General features: G+C 39.7%; 2 protein-coding genes across 4 annotated transcripts; both read left to right on the forward strand.

Annotated features, from left to right (window-relative positions):
• The first annotated feature begins 334 nt into the window (after positions 1-334).
• Inpp5e (Inositol-3-phosphate synthase) lies at positions 335-9,918 on the forward strand. Of its 3 annotated transcripts, XM_071794789.1 has the most exons (6): positions 335-2,248; positions 3,342-3,557; positions 4,461-4,773; positions 4,844-5,403; positions 5,495-5,963; positions 6,075-9,918. In XM_071794789.1, exons 1-6 carry the CDS (start codon positions 1,777-1,779, stop codon positions 6,187-6,189), a joined length of 2,145 nt encoding a protein of 714 aa, XP_071650890.1. In that variant the 5' UTR covers positions 335-1,776; the 3' UTR covers positions 6,190-9,918. The 3 variants fall into 3 exon arrangements, with proteins under 3 accessions (XP_071650890.1, XP_071650891.1, XP_071650889.1); XM_071794790.1 differs by lacking the exon at positions 3,342-3,557 and having other exon boundaries at positions 336-2,248; XM_071794788.1 differs by lacking the exon at positions 335-2,248 and having other exon boundaries at positions 2,298-3,557.
• Positions 9,919-11,274: 1,356 nt separating this feature from the next.
• Positions 11,275-18,338, forward strand: LOC139822889 (ubiquitin carboxyl-terminal hydrolase 7-like). The gene is made up of 10 exons (XM_071795059.1): positions 11,275-12,784; positions 14,428-14,526; positions 14,807-15,082; positions 15,191-15,309; positions 15,818-15,952; positions 16,026-16,220; positions 16,333-16,504; positions 16,589-16,781; positions 16,932-17,085; positions 17,454-18,338. Exons 1-10 carry the CDS (start codon positions 12,271-12,273, stop codon positions 17,808-17,810), a joined length of 2,214 nt encoding a protein of 737 aa, XP_071651160.1. The 5' UTR covers positions 11,275-12,270; the 3' UTR covers positions 17,811-18,338.
• The last annotated feature ends 6 nt before the right edge of the window (positions 18,339-18,344 follow it).

The following is an 18,344-nucleotide window of genomic DNA, read 5'->3' on the forward strand; positions in this document are numbered from 1 at the left end:
CGCTCGCGTAAACGTAGTAATACTCTTGAAAATAAATTCAATAATCGGGGTCCCAGCTGTCGGGCCGCGGTTGGAGTAAAGCCCCTTGCACAATAGGCGATAGCGATAGTGATAGCGATAGCGACAAAGTTGCCGACAAAGGTATAGCTTTGTCGGCAACCTTGTCGTTGTCGCTATCACTATCGCTATCGCCTATTGTGCAAGGGGCTTAACAACAGCGATCGCTATCGCTATCGCCTATTGTGCAAGGGGCTTAAACATGGCGGTCGTGCCGTCACCTCGGCCCTCGCTCGGCGACGCTCGGGATTATAGCTCGCGCTTCGGGATCAATATGGCGGCCGCGCCTGTGTCGTCTGCTGGGTTTGACAGTCGCGCACTCGCTCGCTGATCGCGGATTCCAAGGTTCATCCGGAGCCTCCGGGGGTGCGTCGTCTCTGGTGGATCGCTCGCGGGCCCTCGCGGCGCAGTGCGTTCCATTCCGGGAACGACGACGCCTTCGTTCCCCCTGAGTCGGGATCCCCGAGGACCCTCGCCGCCCTCGCCGATCGTTAATCCGACGGGCGACCGCCGTCGTCTGCTGCGGAGCGCGGAAGCGACGGCTGCGCGGTATCGGTGGTGCGGGCGGCGATTGCAGTGCGCGCGAGGGTTCTCTCGCTCCCCCGGAGGGGATGATAAACGAGGGAGGATAAAGAGAGAGAGAGAGAGAGAAATGAATGCCCGGCGCGACTACGCGAACGCGCGACGTGCCCGACGCGTCGTCGCCGTTGCGGGGACGGCGACCGAGGTCCGGGTGCCCTGTAGACACGTTCGATCGAGTCGCGCGCCCCGACGGTTTGTTACGGTTCTCCCTGCGTGAATGACGTGTCGGAGAGTCGTCCGACTCCCGAGTCCCGCGAGCGTGGCCAGTAGGACCAAGTAGGACGGAGGTTCGACCATCGGCGGCGATTACCTGACCGAGATGGACCGAGACGTGTACGCGGGAACGTGCGAGACGGCCGACGAGGACGCCCGAGGTTCGTTTGGCCAACCGTGATGTCGAACGAGAAGCTACGCCGTCGCTCGACGTAGCTCGAGTCCAAGCGGCCGACGTCCTCCCTCGCGAAAGGGAAGAGGGTTAATAAAGGGATTTCCGCGCGGCCGCGCGGAATCGCGTTGGACGCGCTCGTCGTATTCTAGTCCAATAGTCCAAAGAGAGTATCGCGCTCGTCGATATCCCCCCAAGTACGATTACCTGGGGTATCACCATGGATATCCTCCCGCATGACTGAACGTTCGACTTAACAGAGAGAGGGAGATATATCAACACAATAGCGTTATGGCCGTGAATACTTAACGGGGGAGACGTTTGTCAGCGATTGAGCCCGGCGGAAATTACATGCTACGGGTTGACAGTCGGTGAAGTGCGAGGCGCGACGTAGCGATATTCTTAAAACGTCGCCAAGATGTGAGACACTTCGGATATTGAATGTACTTATCACTTCGGTATACAGCTGCGGAGGGAAGAGATAGCGCGTTAAACCAGCGTAAACTATATATATATACTTTTTCTATTTATTGAGAGCTTACTGATGATTTGAAATATAGAAGGAATATTTTTGAGAGTTTTTTCTATGATACATTACGACGCGTACCGCGAATAGGGTAGAAGCAATTTTTTTTATAAGCTATAGAGGACGTGAGAATTGATCTTGTGGTCTCCGAGAGCGGATCGTGGCGTAACGTGAAAGGGTATACGCTCGCTTGATCCCCGCGCTAGATGCCCCAGCCGCGAGTATTATGGAGCAGAGCGAGGGAAACGACGTCTCTAGCGTTTCGAATAAGGTAGAGGTTTCCCCGAAGTCGAAGCAGAAGAAAAAGTCCCTCTGTCGCATGCTCATGAACAAGAAGACCAAGGTCGGCTGCCTGGAGTCCTCGTACAGGGACGGGGATTCGAATAAGAATTCCAAGATAGAGAACTCGCAGCACGGATCTCAGACCAGCACCAAGCTGTCCCTGTGCTGCGCGATGACCGAACGTAGCAGGACGCCACCCCAGAGCTTGACGGTCAGCAGACTTTCCCCGACGACGTTGAGTCGTACCTCGGTCAAGTCTGAGATAGCCTCCATCAATGAGGATCGTCAAACGGACGTCCTGGTCGAGAGGGAAGATACGCCTATTGAAAACGATGAGGCTCAGGCGATTCGGGAGACCGTAGTCAGAAGGAGTAACGTAGCGATGGGGAGGGAGCGTCCTATTACTTATATAGAAGGTAAGCTTTGCAAACTGCATTATAACAATTAAACTATTACTTATTTGTATACGTAAAATTTGTATTAAGAATGTCCCATTATGGCAAATAGACTAGTTTAGGAACGCCTAGCGATAACGAGATAATAAGCATTCGGAATAACGGCTGTTAATTTAATAATGCGAAGGAAAAGAATTAGAAAAAAATACTTCAATTACCTCACATCTAATTTCAACTGAGCGACACTCCTTCTTTTTCTAAGCGGATTGTGTAATATGGTTTGATGATGACCAGATGACCTTGTATATCCCCTCCATCTTACATTCTAAAGCCGTGTGTATAGAGTCGAATATAACGCTTCCAGTGTCTTGATAAAGCTGTTGACGTGGAGTTTAGTAGTTGTCTTATCTGCCGAAACACGTGCGCTTATCTCTCTTGATCGTTGAGAGTGCGAGTAATTCACTGAAAATGTCAAGTTTGAGTAAGAAAAAGAGGAAAAGTTTTCTTAAAAAGTTACGTTGCGGATTTACGAGGAACGACGACGAGTCAGGTGTTTATAGCAAGCAGGGAAAAGTACTTGATAGCGGGCAAACCGATCGTTTAGGACGTGCATCTTGTAGCTCTGACGAAAAGGTTGGATCAAAAGCTATTGGCAGTGAAATTCGTGTAACAGCCCCGAGAAATAGTTTGTCTGGAAAAGAAGAGCGTAACGATAAGAATTTGTCAGATATGAGAGAAAATTGTAAGAACGTTGTTACTGTAAGAAGTGAAAGTTCCAGGTTTCCTAACGTAGGTGATGATATAAGTGAAAAGGGTCAGAATGTTACAAAAAATGAGCAGGGGGATACCAAGTTAGGATCGGACAGACATATGAGTACAAAAATTGCTTTTCTAAAACAGGATAACGATATAGGCGTAAGTTCTCGGTCATATCTGGGAGATGATGGGAAAGTGCATCACGATAATGGAACGAAAAGTTACAGTCCCGACTGTAAAAGCGCGCCGTTACAATCCCTCAATAATGCTAGCGTTACGAGCGACACGCGCAAATTTTTAGTAAAAGAAACAAAGGCGATTTCCCAAGAGAGTAGTGAAGATAGTGACTTCTCTGCAGACTCGACGGAAGACTCATTCGAAGACTCTTCAGAAGATGAGAACGAACTGATTGAGTCTGAGAAAGGTCGAATACACTTTAAGGATGAGTACTTTACAAAGGGAAAATTTATCACTTATTTCTTCCTGGAAATGGAACGGCAATTCTACAATCCTACAGATGTTTACAGTATGGTTCAGTATCATGATACTGCTTGCGAAAAGCCAGATAAAGAAGGTACAAAATGATATACGAAATTTATACGCTGCTTAAAATTTATAATTCTTTATGTTTTTTTTTTTTTGCTAGTATTTTCCATTTTGTTCTTACGGGGTATTGAATTTTTCTCTTTGAAGTGTCAGCATTATAAAAGAATCATTAAATTGGCAAATATATGTGTGTTCCGTATGCATATATTAGTTTCTATTTAAGAAATGTGTATATAGTTATTTTACATCTAGATTAGATTAGAAACATAAATGTTAAGTAATAGGCATACATTTAATGCTGTGATGTTGTTTGTGCGCAGCTATAATTGTTTGTGTTTTATATATCTCTATTTTTCCTATTTAGAATACTAGGAAATATGTGTATATATATCTAATAAGGAGACTTTTACGTACATAGAATTTATATACCTATGTTTAAGTTAAACATAGGCTATTACCTATGTTGGAGTTAGAAGCACGATCATAGTACTACTTAAAGTTGATCTGACTAATTGATTGATTCAATTTCACACAGTATATTGACTGTTTTAATTCTATATATATTTATCAAAGAATCAAATAGTTTTATATGGCAATGTACATACACATATGTTCAATCATAAAAGACGAGTTCAAGGTATTCGTACCTATGCTAAGCTAAATGTCAACAAATCTCATAATTTCATCGTGTTACGAACTTGCACGTGCCAAGACTGCAATAGGTGGCAATTGAAGCAATTTGGTTTCATTACGGAATGCCGTAATCTCGTTATGAAACTGATTTTTAGGCACGAAGTATATTTGCTCCGTCGTTGTATGTCCTTTGCTTTCGAAATAATGGATGATTCTTTTTTTTTTCTTAGCGCAATTACGATGCACGAGTTCTATTAATAGAATCTCATGCGTAATGTACAATTCTAAACTGTTTCAGGTGAAAATTTTTCCTCCGGATCGCTATCGCCGAGCATATCGGGACAATTACGTCGTAGATTGCTTCATAGGAGATCCGCGGATAATCTGATCATGAACTCACCTACAAACTCTATGAGACATTCTAGTCCAGACTCTATTAAAAGTGCACCGATCCAGCATAAGCCACGTTCAACGTCCCACGATGCTCTGTCTAAAAAGAAAGACCGTTACTTTTGTCAAACGACAGGGGCATCTATGGATAGCTTAGCAAAGCAATCGTTACTTGCCGCACAAGTACTTAATTTAATTCCTACTCAAAAGGCACGGGAAAGGTACATTTTTCTCTTAAGAAAATTTATCTGCCATGATTATTATCCGATGACTAACAATTGAATTTTGTAGGAATTTTCTTCACGGAAGAATCGCCGCCAATTCCTTACTCGGGTCAGTGGAGCTTGAGAAAGTATTGCCTAATCGGGAATTGAAAATTTTTATCGGCACGTGGAACATGAATGGCCAAAACCCGCCGAAGGAATTGAACGATTTTATGTTGCCCTGCGACATAGAGACCGTTCCTGATTTGTTAGTTATAGGAACTCAAGAGTCGTGTTCCGAACGAAACGAGTGGGAAGCCGCTCTGCAAGAGACCCTCGGTCCTTCGCACGTGCTGTTAACTAGCAGTAACCTCGGTACACTTCACCTCGCATTATTTATAAGACGAGACTTGATTTGGTTCTGCTCTGTTCCGGAGGAGGATAGCTTCTCGACGAGACCCGGAACGGCATTCAGAACAAAGGGCGCGGTGGCTATAGCTCTCATGATATTCGGCACCAGCTTTCTCTTTGTCACCGCTCATTTGACCGCGCATCAAGACAAGGTAAAAGAACGAGTCAACGATATAAAGAGAATCGTTAGAAATCTAGACCTACCGAAAGAGTTACCCACCAGGCATAAAAGCAAAGGTATTAATGTCAAGCGTTATAACTTCGATAGTCTTGCATTTTGTATATTGCGTATATAATAAATAAATATATATAATCACAATTTTCACAGATGTAACGCAAAATTTCGATTGCGTGTTTTGGTGCGGTGATTTGAACTTCCGTCTAGCGCAACCGAGAGAGGAAGTGATTCAATGGATCACGAACACGTGTTTTCCGCAAGAATCACCGATAAATATGCACAAGGATCAATTGAAAAATATCCTAAACGAAGGCGCGGTGTTGCGCGGTTTCGAAGAGGCCCCGATTATATTCCCTCCTACCTACAAGTACGATCCGGGAACGCAGAATTTTGATTCTAGCAGCAAGCAACGCACACCCGCGTACACCGACAGGATTCTCTTCAAGGGAAAAGGTCACACCAGGGGATATATCAGACGCGTCAGCTACGAGAATTCTAATTCGCACAAGGACGGGGTTATAGAGTGCTTGGTATACGATTCTGTTCCAAGTATTTGCACCTCGGATCACAAGCCGGTCTGGGGAGTTTTTAAAGCCACGCTGAGGCCGGGTATCGATACGTACGTGTCTATCATTTATTGACGTTTGAAGTGATGATGGTCGTATAGCTTAAATTCTATACATGCACCAGATAACATGCAATCTATATATGCACTGCTATTTATTTTTAGAATTCCGCTTGGTGCTGGACTTTTCAATCGCGAAGTGTATTTGGAAGGTATCAGAAGGCGTGCGGCGGCAATGGATGATTCTCTGGGAACTTCAAAAGTTTGTTCGATTCAGTAAAGACATTCGAGGCTATTGCGCAAAATGGGTAATGAATTTATAGATAGAGATTTGGTTTTTTTAGTGCGAGAGTATGTCAGGCGTACGAAAGAATGATCGCTTTGTATCGTTCTTATAATAGATACTACGTTTCTTTTGTACGATTTATGTACTCGCTAAGTCTGTCCATTTTTTATAGCGGTGACGGGAAACACTTTTCTAGTAAGATTTGTATAATAGATTACAATTATCAGTGAACACCGTAAAAGTCTAGTCAAGCCAGTGAAATAAATTGCTCTTTTAGTGAGAGAAGACTTAGATGAGAATAAAGATTTTATAAATGTACCGTCGGTATGTCCCCGACATTCGTATTGTGCCACAGTATTAGAGAAGTAAAATGTTATTTGGCTTTATGTGGCCGACGTTGTCAAAAGATTACGAAAAAAAATTATTTTCTTTTTGTAACGCTGCGAGTTTTGTTAGATAAATTTTTTACAGTAACTCTATATTGCAGTTTTATCAAAACATAACGACAAATATCTTTTAAATATTTAAAAAAATCGCAAAAGTTTACACAGTATTCTAAAATAATTTTATAAACGTCAGGACATTTCTATATAATTTGCTGCTACTAATAACACTCGATTACAGGTCAAATTTCTTATAAGATGAATATTCAGACTTTTATGTTTATCTTAGATGTAATACAAATTGTAGACCAAACTATCGGGCCAATACAATATTAGAGGATTAATAGTCGCAAGATTTAGATAATACTTTCGTTTATTAATTGTTTAAATTGTTTATATTCTTCTTTATTGGGACCACCCATTGTGTCAAGTCTTAAAAAAAGAATTTAAAACGGTAGAATATCTTTCCTTAAGCGTTATATATATAACAACTACATTAACACCTAGTTGCTAAATAGCATTGTCGTTTCAAATAGTGTTGTGTTATCGGTTTTAAATAGTCTATAGTGTTAAAAGATAATACTCCTTGGTAATAATCTATAGCGTTAAAGGATAATGCTCCTTGATAATAGGAGATGCCCTACTTCTACTTTGTTGTAGTAAGTTGTGGGTTATTGATAATAACGGTAAATCATGGCTAATTATAAAACCCCAAATACAATATTGTTACACAATAATAATATGTGCACAAATAAGGTGTCTATACCAGTATTAGATTTAACGTTTGCTATACCAAAAATAATTAGCAGCATAAATATAAATTGTAGTCGCGTTATATAATTTTTAAATAATTAACTATGAGACTTCTGTTTACATTATTTACTTAATTATGAGTATTGAAATGATTTCTTAAGTACAAATGCATATTTTTCAATTTGATTATGATTATTACGAATTTGTTATGTCTTTATGATGAATTTATATCGCTGTTACTTTTTGATCATCTCTTATACTCCACACTATTTTCAAGAATTTTATATTTAATACATAAAATAGACACAATATGTCATGTATCTAGGGAATGCTGTATATTCCTCTCTTCTTCTTAATATACTAATTGGAAAAAAATCAGTAGCAAAGAGACTACTGCTTGACAAAAAAGCAATATGCAAATTATTAACAAAATAATGTAATTATATTTATATGTTGAGATGAACAATATGAACAAACTATATATAAGAATTAAGCTCCACAACAAAATACTTGGAGTGGTGTTTAATACGCTTAAAAAGTTCCATTAAAGATATTATAAAAACATGTATAAATGTTTAATAGAGAAGAAAGTGCTTAATTAAATAAACCTAATTAAAACATAAAGTATTGGGAAAAAAGACAGATATACGATGTGCTACATGTTAGGCGATAAGTGATGTTGAACTGTAAGTACGTTAAGGAAGATGTGATTCAATGACTTATCATCTGTATTATTAAAACGCAAGATGTATTCTATTATATTACTCGATTACGAGCAAAACATTCAAAATCGCAATATAATTGTGGAGTATGCGCGCTCCGAACAAAGGATAATCAAAGGATTAATTTCTAATTGGAAAAAAGTACTTCTATGTGTCTTGATGGAGGCATTTCGTGTCATGCATCAGGTGCATACTTTAGTGACTTGTGATAACTTCTTCTTTGCAATTGCGTAGACAGGTTGCCAAACGAGGTGCCTAAAAAAAGCATCCTTTACTGTTTCTGAGCCTTCTACAATGAAGCGAGACTAAGAAAACTGTCGGGGTCAAGATCTTTAAGTCTGCCGAGCAGGTTGCCTTAATCATGCCTTACTTAAATCGTTATATATGTAATTATGTACTCCCGATCTCTGTGCGCGTACAATTATCTTGAGATTATATTTCATTCAAATTTCCGCTTCGATTAGAAGAGAATAAGGGAAAATGCGGTACAATAAGTAATCTATGTTGCAGTCATTTGAATAAAAATTCCTGGAAAGCGAACATATTTTAATAAATATGACTTGGCTTGTAACATGTTGATTATTTTACCTAAAGTACGTCAATCAGAAGCGGCGAAGGAATATTGCAAAACTCTCATATGTAATCGCGCACAACATAGATTATTCATTGCCTGTTGTATCTAAAACTTATGAATTTACTTCATTGAGCGTTTGTTAAGTAAAAATAGTTTTATGCATTGCACAGCAAGATTCCTCTTTTTGGATATTTTATTCTTGTAGTGTATAATCTGAATAATGCTACCTGCCCCTTTTACAGCTATCTTGAAACTCTTGTACTGTGATACATTTTCAAACGTACAAGATCCAGTAGTTGGATCTGACGATCTTTTCGCCTTTGTTGTAAAGAAATGGAAAAATCTAAAGCAATAACTCAACAAGTAACAAATAATCTTTCAATATTGGTTTTTATTTGTAAGAATTAAAATCTTAAAATTAAGTAAATGAACACCTGTATATCCAACTACTTGCAATCTTTTATTTAAATTTTTCATTTACTTTATTCAGTAAACTTTGATCTAGATATTTTAGATTTAATTCTCGAATTTGCTGTCGCACACATTATTTCTCAGTTGAAAAATATTTTGATCTTTGAACGCTTTTTTCTTCAGGTAAACCTTTATTCATGCCAACAAATTCGAGAAATAGATCAAATCGAAATTTACTGAATAGATTAACGAAAAATTGTTATGAAGGATTGCCAGAGGATTTGTTAGATGTGGATGTTCTTATTTACAGGATGTTATTTCTAGAACTTATCTAATGAATAAATAAATAAATATTGAAAGATTATTTTTCTTATATTATTCTTCTTATATTTTTCTTATGTTCTTCTTATTATTATACAGGTTTCCAAAATTACCATTCCACTTAAATCCAACTCTACAAATCCACGTTTCCTTGAAAGATCATTCCTTTTACTCTTTCATGTTTCGCGTGTGTTACTTTAGACTTTACCACTCCTTTACAAGCCTGAAAAGATCGTCGGATGCCGTCGTCGGATTCTGTACATAGCGATGTCCTGTTATCTGAAAACAGCGTGCATCCAATTTAAATTATTGCTGATCGAAAACGCACAGCTGGCACGACGCAAGAGTCGCAACAAGCGCAAGGTACACGAGTTTCCTTTCGCCGTGTACCGTATATAAAAAAAAAAAAGATACGAACGCCTATTCGGACGAGAATCGAATTCTCGTGACGATCGGCCAAGGATTAGCGAACGACAGGAATTCTATTTGAATGTACTCTGACTGTCTCTGACTATTGTTCAGCATGTGCTTGTACGTTTAAATAAACAGTTCAAACCCACCGACGTCGAGGTAATCGGCAATTTCCTCCCCTGTCCGGATCCGTCTCCCCGGTCGACTCCGAGCATTTTGAATTTTTCCGCCCGGCCGCGAACGAACGGGTGCACCTAGTGCGCTCCGCCTCGTCGACGGCGCGATCCGGACCACCCGGACGCAGCTCAATCGAGAAGAGAGAAGGAGAAACAATAACGCGATCTCTGCGATACATGCTAACGACGCGGTCGGGATCTTGGGCCTTGGGGCTTATCTACGCTAATCTACGCGAGCTTTTTATCTTCTCATCTACGATTCGCGAACACCTTCCCCTCCCCTTTCCTCCCCCGTGCACGAAGAGAATAAATCGGCGATTATTTATGTATGCATTTATGAGTAAACATTAACGTTTTTCGAGGGAGAAAATTCTCATTGAGATCGCCTAAGAATTTCTGTTTCTTGTAGCTTTCTTATTGCTGCCATATTAAAGCGAGAAATCATGCAAATCTTGTTTGCGCCACACGTCAGTAAATCGATTGTTTCGTGCCGGCCCGCTCGCGACTATTCTTTCTTTTAATTAATGAAGCAGGCGTATATACATGCAATTCGATCAACGTATATCTTAATTGCCTTCTCAATGAAAATGAATCTTACGATCGAGATTTATTATTTAATTGTTATCGATCCAAATAATTGAAACAAATTATCGTAGATTTTCGGAGCGACCGATTAATTTGTGAAGTAATACTTGCGATATTTCATTAATATGGGTAGAATTATCAATATCTTTTAATTGTCTAACATATGAGAAGAAAGTCTAGATTAGGGAAAAAAAATTAGTCAGAGTTCGGTCGGAGTAACCCTTATAGAGTATCTAATCCTAATTCATCATAAAAATTTAATTTAAATATATAAATAAATTTTTAATATTTCACCATATATAAAATTGATTTTATATTAAATTTGCGTCCTAATTAATTTTTAGTTAAATTTTAATTTATTTACAATTACTAGTTTAACCGCGAAACGAAATGGTGAAAATTTGAAAGTTATCTCGAGCGCGCAAAATTGGTCGCGTTCAGCAGACCAAGCCGCTCAGTAGCAATCGAACGTGATTGGTTCTTACTTTTAGAACCAACCATGCAACGCAGAGTGTTGATAAGACGAACTCAACAGTTGTGTCTGCTGAACGCGCCCATTATTTTGGCCATTTTGGCTCGGTCCACCGCGTTGCATCGAGTGGACAGTCTACACGAATTTGGCTTGTTCGCGGAGAACGTCGCTCGCGCGCGAGCGCGCACATGCGCATGTGGTACGTAGCACGTACGTGTATGCGCGTGGAGTCGCGCTGGTACGTGCGCGACCGCGCAGCCGAGCCGCCGCACTCGCCCGCCATTTTGTTTATTTTCGCGTGACGGAGAGAGATCCGTGAGCGACCGATCGCGACGTACGGGATCGGCCCGCGCGCATTCGTACGTGTTGTTCGAGTAACGTCCGGCTTCACGGACGCTGGAGAGAGAGAGAAAGAGAGAGATAAAGATAGGGAGGAAGGGTAGGAGAATCCGCTGCGTGGACGACAGTCGACACAGGTGGGTTCGCTCGCAGACGCAGCCGGAAGTCGCGGTTGAGTCGATCGAGAATCAGCAGTGAACCCGATCGAGATCCGTGGCGGCGACGAGCAGCTACGTAGAGAGAGAGGAAGAGCGAGAGAGAGAGGGAGAAAGAGCGAAAGAGAGTGAGCGAGAAAGAGTGAGAAAGAACGCGAAGTGAGTAACGGGAGCAACGTTGTCAACGTCGTACGCGATCGTCGTTCTCGCGGCCTCGCGCATCGTCGTCAACGTAGTCGTCAGTGATCGCGTCGTCGACTCGTCGCTGAGCGCCGGTAAAAGCGCGCAGCGGAAACAGTTTTTCACGGATCGGCCGTGCGCGGGAGGAGGAAGGGGGGAGGCGGAGGCGGAGGTGGAGGTCGGTGCGCGAGGCGCCGCGCCGGAACGAGAGGCGAGACGACCGTCGCTGCCGCCGCCACCACTAACACCATCACCGACGTCACCAACACCACCAGCGGTGGGCAGCAGCAGCACGCAGCACGCAGCAGCACCACACAACCACCACCGCGGACATAGTCACGGACGAGGTCGCCGTCGTGGTCTCTCTCGCTACCGCCAGTCCGCCACCGTCGCGAAGATAGCCGTGATCGTAGCCGTGGCTACGGGAACCTTTACGGCTTTGCGGGACACTACGGGGAGGCGCGCGTCAAGGGGAGTAATCGTGTAAACCGTGTAGGAACACGGTGTGCTCGCGGAGTCGCGTATCCAGCGATTTAATAACACGAGGGTGGAATATATGCTGTGGGCGTCCCCCGTGCGAGTGGGGGCACTTGATGGCCGCAGAAATTGGGCGAACTGCGAGCAAACATCTATCGACGGAGTGCGGTAAAGCGACGTCGTTGACGAGTCCCGGTGGCGACGTGGGTTTCGATAGTAGCCGGGTGATCGTGGAAACGGAACAGCAGCAACAGCAGCAGGAACAGTTGCAGCACGCGCCTCAGCGACAACTTTCGCAACAGGATCGAAACGGTCGTAGATTGGTGCAGGTCAAGAAGTTGGGTAAAACGACGACGACATCACCTCCTAGCCGGAATCGCGTGCCGTTTGCGACCGCGCAGCCAGCAGCGGGCAACGATCAGCAGCAGGAGCAGCAGCAGCAGCAGGCGCTGATCAACGCGGACAACGTAACCTCGACGGCGGAGGCCGTCACCGAGGTACCCGGCGCCATCAAGACGACCATCAACATCGGCTTCGCGATGAACCACGTAAACGACCAGGAGAACCTCAAGCAGCTCAGCCTCGCGCCTGTTCAGGTTAACGAGGTCGAGGAGATGGACACGCAGGAGGGTGAGTGCGCTATCTATTGCACGATCTATCTCTGAAATCTCTCTGTGCGTCTATTTGTCTGTTTCTTTATTCGTATCCTACTTTTCTAGCTATTTAGCTATATATATAAATTTAGCTATATATACACATAGCTATGTATATAACATAATGTATATATATATATATCTCTCTCGCATCTTGCCTCGCTGCGAACGTAAGTGCGAGTGCTTTCAAAGGGGGGGTGAGAGAGAGAGAGGAGTGAGAGGAGCTCTTTGTCGCGGCGCTTCTCGCCAACTTTCTTCGAATTTTCTTTCCTTTTTCCCGGCCGACGGTAACCGTATGTTCGCGGAGTCGTTTTTATTTTTGGAGAAGGACAAAACTTCTTGCGCGCATCCGTAAGATTATTGTACGGAAACGATCTAGTGCAAATTCATTTCGCGCGTTACCGCTGCCCCTGTCAGCGACTCGATATCCAGGCACTCGCGATTTGATTTCCACGAATGTTGATCCGCGCGACCAGCGATTCGTCCGACTTTTGTTCCACTTGAATTTATATACGCAAAAACGAGATTCGCGTTACCGACGTCGAATATTAGAAAGTAATTGCAAAAAATATATATGTTTACATACACAAGTCGAGAAAATGAATAAACACTAAATTATAAACACTTTTTTTACGATCGCAATAAAGGTCGCGCGACTTTTATAAATTATTCTCTATGGACAAACTGTCGTCAGCATTAAATATGTTATTGTGCAAATCGTGCTATATATTACATTTATTATTTTGTTCCGCACACTCGAAACTTGTCGAATTTCCCTCGTATTTCATTCTATTTGAAAAGTGGCGTTCTTTTGCGTAAGAATGCGAAATACCACAAAAGCGAATCTTAGAAACTACATGTACCGGCAAATCGAACATATCTGATTGTAGATAGATAATATAGAACGAGACATTACGTCACAGTTTCATTATCAGAAATTTTCGTGGATATATAAATGTAATCACCGTTGATAAAGATTATTGTACTACGTACAGCTGTCGAGCGAATAGTCGCTATTTGATTAGTCTTTTCCGCGGTATATGTAGTAATTGGCGATACCCCTTGGCGAATTTTTGCATTTTTATATAATATTTGAATTTAGAGTGAAACAAATATGTACTTAGTGCGGCTGCGAAGTGCAAATATTAACCTATAACTTCATAATCTTCATCTGGTGATCAATTCGTTTGTCTTCTCTTTGTATTCCTCCCCCCTCCCCCCAATCATATTGTAATTATTATTTGCCACTGAAACATTCCACATGAGGTGTCATTCCATAAATTGTAATTTTCATGTTCTTATACAAAAGATCTTTCAGAATTGCCCTGTCACTTTAGGTAAACCAATTGTTCCACATCAATATTAAATTATATTGCAGTTATTTGTACAAAAATGTGATACTTGTATTTTTTATGTGTAACTCGATAGATATAAAAGTGGCATATTTATGTTGCAAATTATTTAATAAAACTGCATAGGCATTTATATCGTTCATTGAATCCAGATTGCGAACTATAACTTCTTATTTTCATTATTTTGTTATGCAAGTCTTTTTCTATTTTTAAATGTTTGTTAGCTTTATACATTTGACTATTAAAAAATAAACATTAACTTTTGTAGAAACCCCAAATGATGGTGGGGGAGACGGAACTGACAACCGTCCTATAAATGGTGAACCAGAATTAGCATGTATAGTTCAGGATCAAGAAATGGAGGAAGGTATGATGATCCTCTGTTATATACCATGTTCTTTGTTTAAGTTGCTTTATAATTTAAAGATAATCTTACAATATAAATATTTTTTTTATTCTTATATATAACTGATATATCTATAACTTATATTTTCTTTCTTCTTGTTATTATAGAAAAATTTAAGAAATTTGTGCTTTTCAAATAGCCTTAATTTTATTTTTGCCTATTTGAGTTATTTTTATGTATTTATTATTTTTTATCTTTATCACATCTATACATTCTACATTCCCCCTTTCGTCTATATTAGATGAGGCCAGATCGGAGGCTACTTTTCGATATACTGTTGAGAATATATCTAAGATGAAGGACTCGCAGTTGTCCCCTGCGTGTTACGTTCGCAATTTACCATGGAAAATAATGGTGATGCCACGATCAAGTCAGACACAGGAGAGACAGCCACAGCGATCTCTTGGATTTTTCCTTCAGTGTAACGGGGAGAGTGAATCAACATCTTGGAGTTGTTACGCTGTTGCTGAGCTGCGTCTTCTTTCTTGCAAAGAAGGACAAGAACCATTTAGCAGAAGTAAATGTCATTTCGTTCTTCTTTAATTTGTTACACATTGACCGGTCTTTAATTTTAATTTCAGAGTAATATAGATATATTTTTCAATAATGTATCATATTTTTATAGAAATTCAACACCTCTTCTACAGTAAAGAGAATGACTGGGGCTTTAGTCATTTTATGACATGGCAGGATGTTTTAGATCCTGATAGAGGTTTCATAAAAGATGATTCAATCACGCTTGAGGTTTGTAACATACCTTTATTAAGTAACTAACATTTTTAATAGCACTGTGATTTTTTGTAAATATTTCTCATTCTATTTAGTTCTATCAGTTTATTATTCTAGTTATTGTCAAATCAATGTAATTTCACTTTTTTTAAATTTTGTAATTATGATTACATGTTTACGCAGTTTATATAATTTTTAAATATATTTACAAATATCTAACAAAATGTTTTTTGATTTAACAAGATGTAGGCGCTTTCTTAAACTGAATTTCGACTGAATTGACTGCCATATATACGAACAATAATTGCCCTCTCTTTAAAGCATTATTTTAAGTTAAAATATTCTTATACAATTTTTTATTTATAAGAAAACGTGTTTTGCTTTGTGGGAGTTTTTCTTGAAATTGAGTGACGCGATATGAATAACTATGTAGTAGTCAGTGTGTTAAAAAGCACAGTTAATTCCATAGGATATTCATATTGCATATTTATATTAAATTCTTGTAATTTTTGTTCTAATTTAGGTTCATGTAGTAGCTGATGCACCTCATGGAGTCAGTTGGGACAGTAAAAAACACACGGGATATGTAGGCTTAAAAAATCAGGGTGCTACATGTTACATGAATTCTTTACTGCAAACTCTCTACTTTACAAATCAGGTTGGTGAAGGGAGACATTTTTGATAAATTATGTGACTCTTTATTACTTTATCCTTGTTCGTTTTTTTTTTAGTTACGAAAGGCAGTATATAAAATGCCAACAGAGAGTGATGATTCGAGTAAGAGTGTTGCACTAGCCTTGCAAAGGGTTTTTCACGAGTTACAGTTTTCCGACAAGCCTGTCGGTACAAAGAAATTAACTAAAAGTTTTGGTTGGGAGACGCTGGATTCTTTCATGCAGCATGATGTGCAGGAATTTCTACGAGTGGTAAATATATTATGCACTTTGTTAATAAACTTGTGTATATTATGTTATGCATTGTCTATTGCATTTTTAATATATATATGCGTATATATAAACTGATTTTGTGAAAATTTAGCTATTAGATAAGCTGGAGAGCAAAATGAAGGGAACATGCGTGGAAGGTACAGTGCCAAAATTGTTTGAGGGAAAAATGGTCTCTTTTATCAAGTGTAAAAATATAGACTACAAATCCACAAGAGTTGAAACATTTTACGACATACAGTTAAATATAAAAGGCAAGAAGAACAGTAAGTATCAAGATTGATGATCGTCATGTTTTTATCTATGACATTTGAGTAGGAGGGAACTAATAGATTTTTTTTGTATTTCAGTTTACGAGTCTTTTAGCGATTATGTGAGTACGGAAAGTCTCGATGGCGATAATAAATACGATGCGGGAGAGCATGGATTACAAGAAGCGGAAAAAGGCGTCATCTTTTCGTCCTTTCCACCCGTTTTACATCTACATCTAATGCGTTTTCAGTATGACCCAGTTACAGACTGTTCAGTCAAATTTAATGACAGGTAAAGAACTGAAATCTATTAATTTGCTTATTTCACGATAATCATAATATAATTGTTTTATTTACGGCAAAAAAGTATAAATTTCTATAAAGATAAAAATATAATTTTATTTTTTAACATATAAGTAATTGTACAAATTTATTTTTAAAGGTTCGAGTTTTATGAAAAAATTAGTCTCGGCAAATACTTGCAAAACAAAGAAGCAACAAGTGCGGATTACACATTACATGCTGTTCTGGTTCATAGTGGCGATAACCATGGAGGACATTATGTTGTATTTATTAATCCCGCTGGCGATGGCAAGGTAAGTAAAAGATTTGATGTTAATATTTAATGTTAATATCGTATGAATTAAGTATATATTAATTCATAAATCTTTTACATTCTCGATATATGTGATCTCTTTACTACGGATATAAATTATCGCAAATCTGTCTTTACATTATAACCGAACTAAATTGATTTGTCCTCAGTATATTTTTTGCATTTATTTTTATATGTATTCATACTTGTAGTAAAGTTCAGAAAGACTGAGTTCAAAAAGGAATATAATTTAAATTATGCAGAATAATATAGTATTTTCTTTGTACATTTCAATAAAAATTTATGATTCAACTTTAAAGTACTATGTTGCAACATCTTCTTGAAACGTTTTGATCTGTTCTGTGGCAGTGGTGTAAGTTCGACGACGATGTTGTCTCACGATGTACAAAGCAGGAAGCTATCGAACACAACTACGGTGGTCAAGACGAGGACATGTCTATGGCTGTGAAACATTGCACTAACGCTTATATGTTGGTTTACATAAGAAATTCAGAGCTGGAAAACGTCTTGCAAGAGGTCAAGGAAGAGGATATACCTCAAGAGGTCAGAAACGTCCTTCAAAGAGAACTTTCCCAGGAGTTGAGCGACCTTGAACGTGACAAAGACGCGACTGACTCAATTAAAGACTCTCATACAGAGACGGCGACTCTTCGTCCGTGCACTCAAAATCCTCGAAATCCAAATCTCTATATTCATGATTTTTAACCGATAAACGCTGACGGAGAAATAGGTGTAAGGAATTTGTAAATTGCTTACGTTGCTTCTCGATCAAACTCTTCCCGAAGTTTCGATGTTATATTGAGCTACTACGAGCTTGTTCATAGCATAGAATTGTCAGGTTCGCACATCACACACATTGTAATTATATATACATAATGAGAAAAAAGTCGAGGCGATTTTCGGTCCTCGTTGCGATATTTTGGCTACCACACATTGATAGTTTAATTTTTGAGATTGTATATGTGTGTACAAATTAGAAAGTTTATTTAATGAAAATATTCGTTTTCGAGCAGTTGTTACTAACTTTGTTTTGAGTTTTCTTAACAGAGATTTTACATTGATATCAGCTTTAAGCTGCTATACCGGTAAATGTTAACATTATATAAGTCATATACATTTCTAAGTACAATGTTGGATTCAGAATAGTATAATACTTGTGTAATACTTTGGTACAAAGTATTTAGACGCTCATTATCAGATTTTATTTTTTGGTGTAATCGAATATGCTTCGAAGTAAAG

The sequence above is a fragment of the Temnothorax longispinosus genome, chromosome 12 (genome assembly GCF_030848805.1).
Source record: "Temnothorax longispinosus isolate EJ_2023e chromosome 12, Tlon_JGU_v1, whole genome shotgun sequence".
Classification (NCBI taxonomy): domain Eukaryota; kingdom Metazoa; phylum Arthropoda; class Insecta; order Hymenoptera; family Formicidae; genus Temnothorax; species Temnothorax longispinosus.

What these genes read in the sequence shown, in the direction of transcription:
- Inpp5e (XM_071794788.1), top strand. Translation starts at nt 2,696, where the DNA reads ATGTCAAGTTTGAGTAAGAAAAAGAGGAAAAGTTTTCTTAAAAAGTTA. An exon ending in CGAAAAGCCAGATAAAGAAG is followed by an intron (nt 3,558 to 4,460) that starts GTACAAAATGAT and finishes AAACTGTTTCAG; the next exon opens with GTGAAAATTTTTCCTCCGGA. An exon ending in CTGAGGCCGGGTATCGATAC is followed by an intron (nt 5,964 to 6,074) that starts GTACGTGTCTAT and finishes ATTTATTTTTAG; the next exon opens with AATTCCGCTTGGTGCTGGAC.
- LOC139822889 (XM_071795059.1), top strand. Translation starts at nt 12,271, where the DNA reads ATGGCCGCAGAAATTGGGCGAACTGCGAGCAAACATCTATCGACGGAG. An exon ending in CTCTCTACTTTACAAATCAG is followed by an intron (nt 15,953 to 16,025) that starts GTTGGTGAAGGG and finishes TTTTTTTTTTAG; the next exon opens with TTACGAAAGGCAGTATATAA. An exon ending in TGCAGGAATTTCTACGAGTG is followed by an intron (nt 16,221 to 16,332) that starts GTAAATATATTA and finishes GTGAAAATTTAG; the next exon opens with CTATTAGATAAGCTGGAGAG.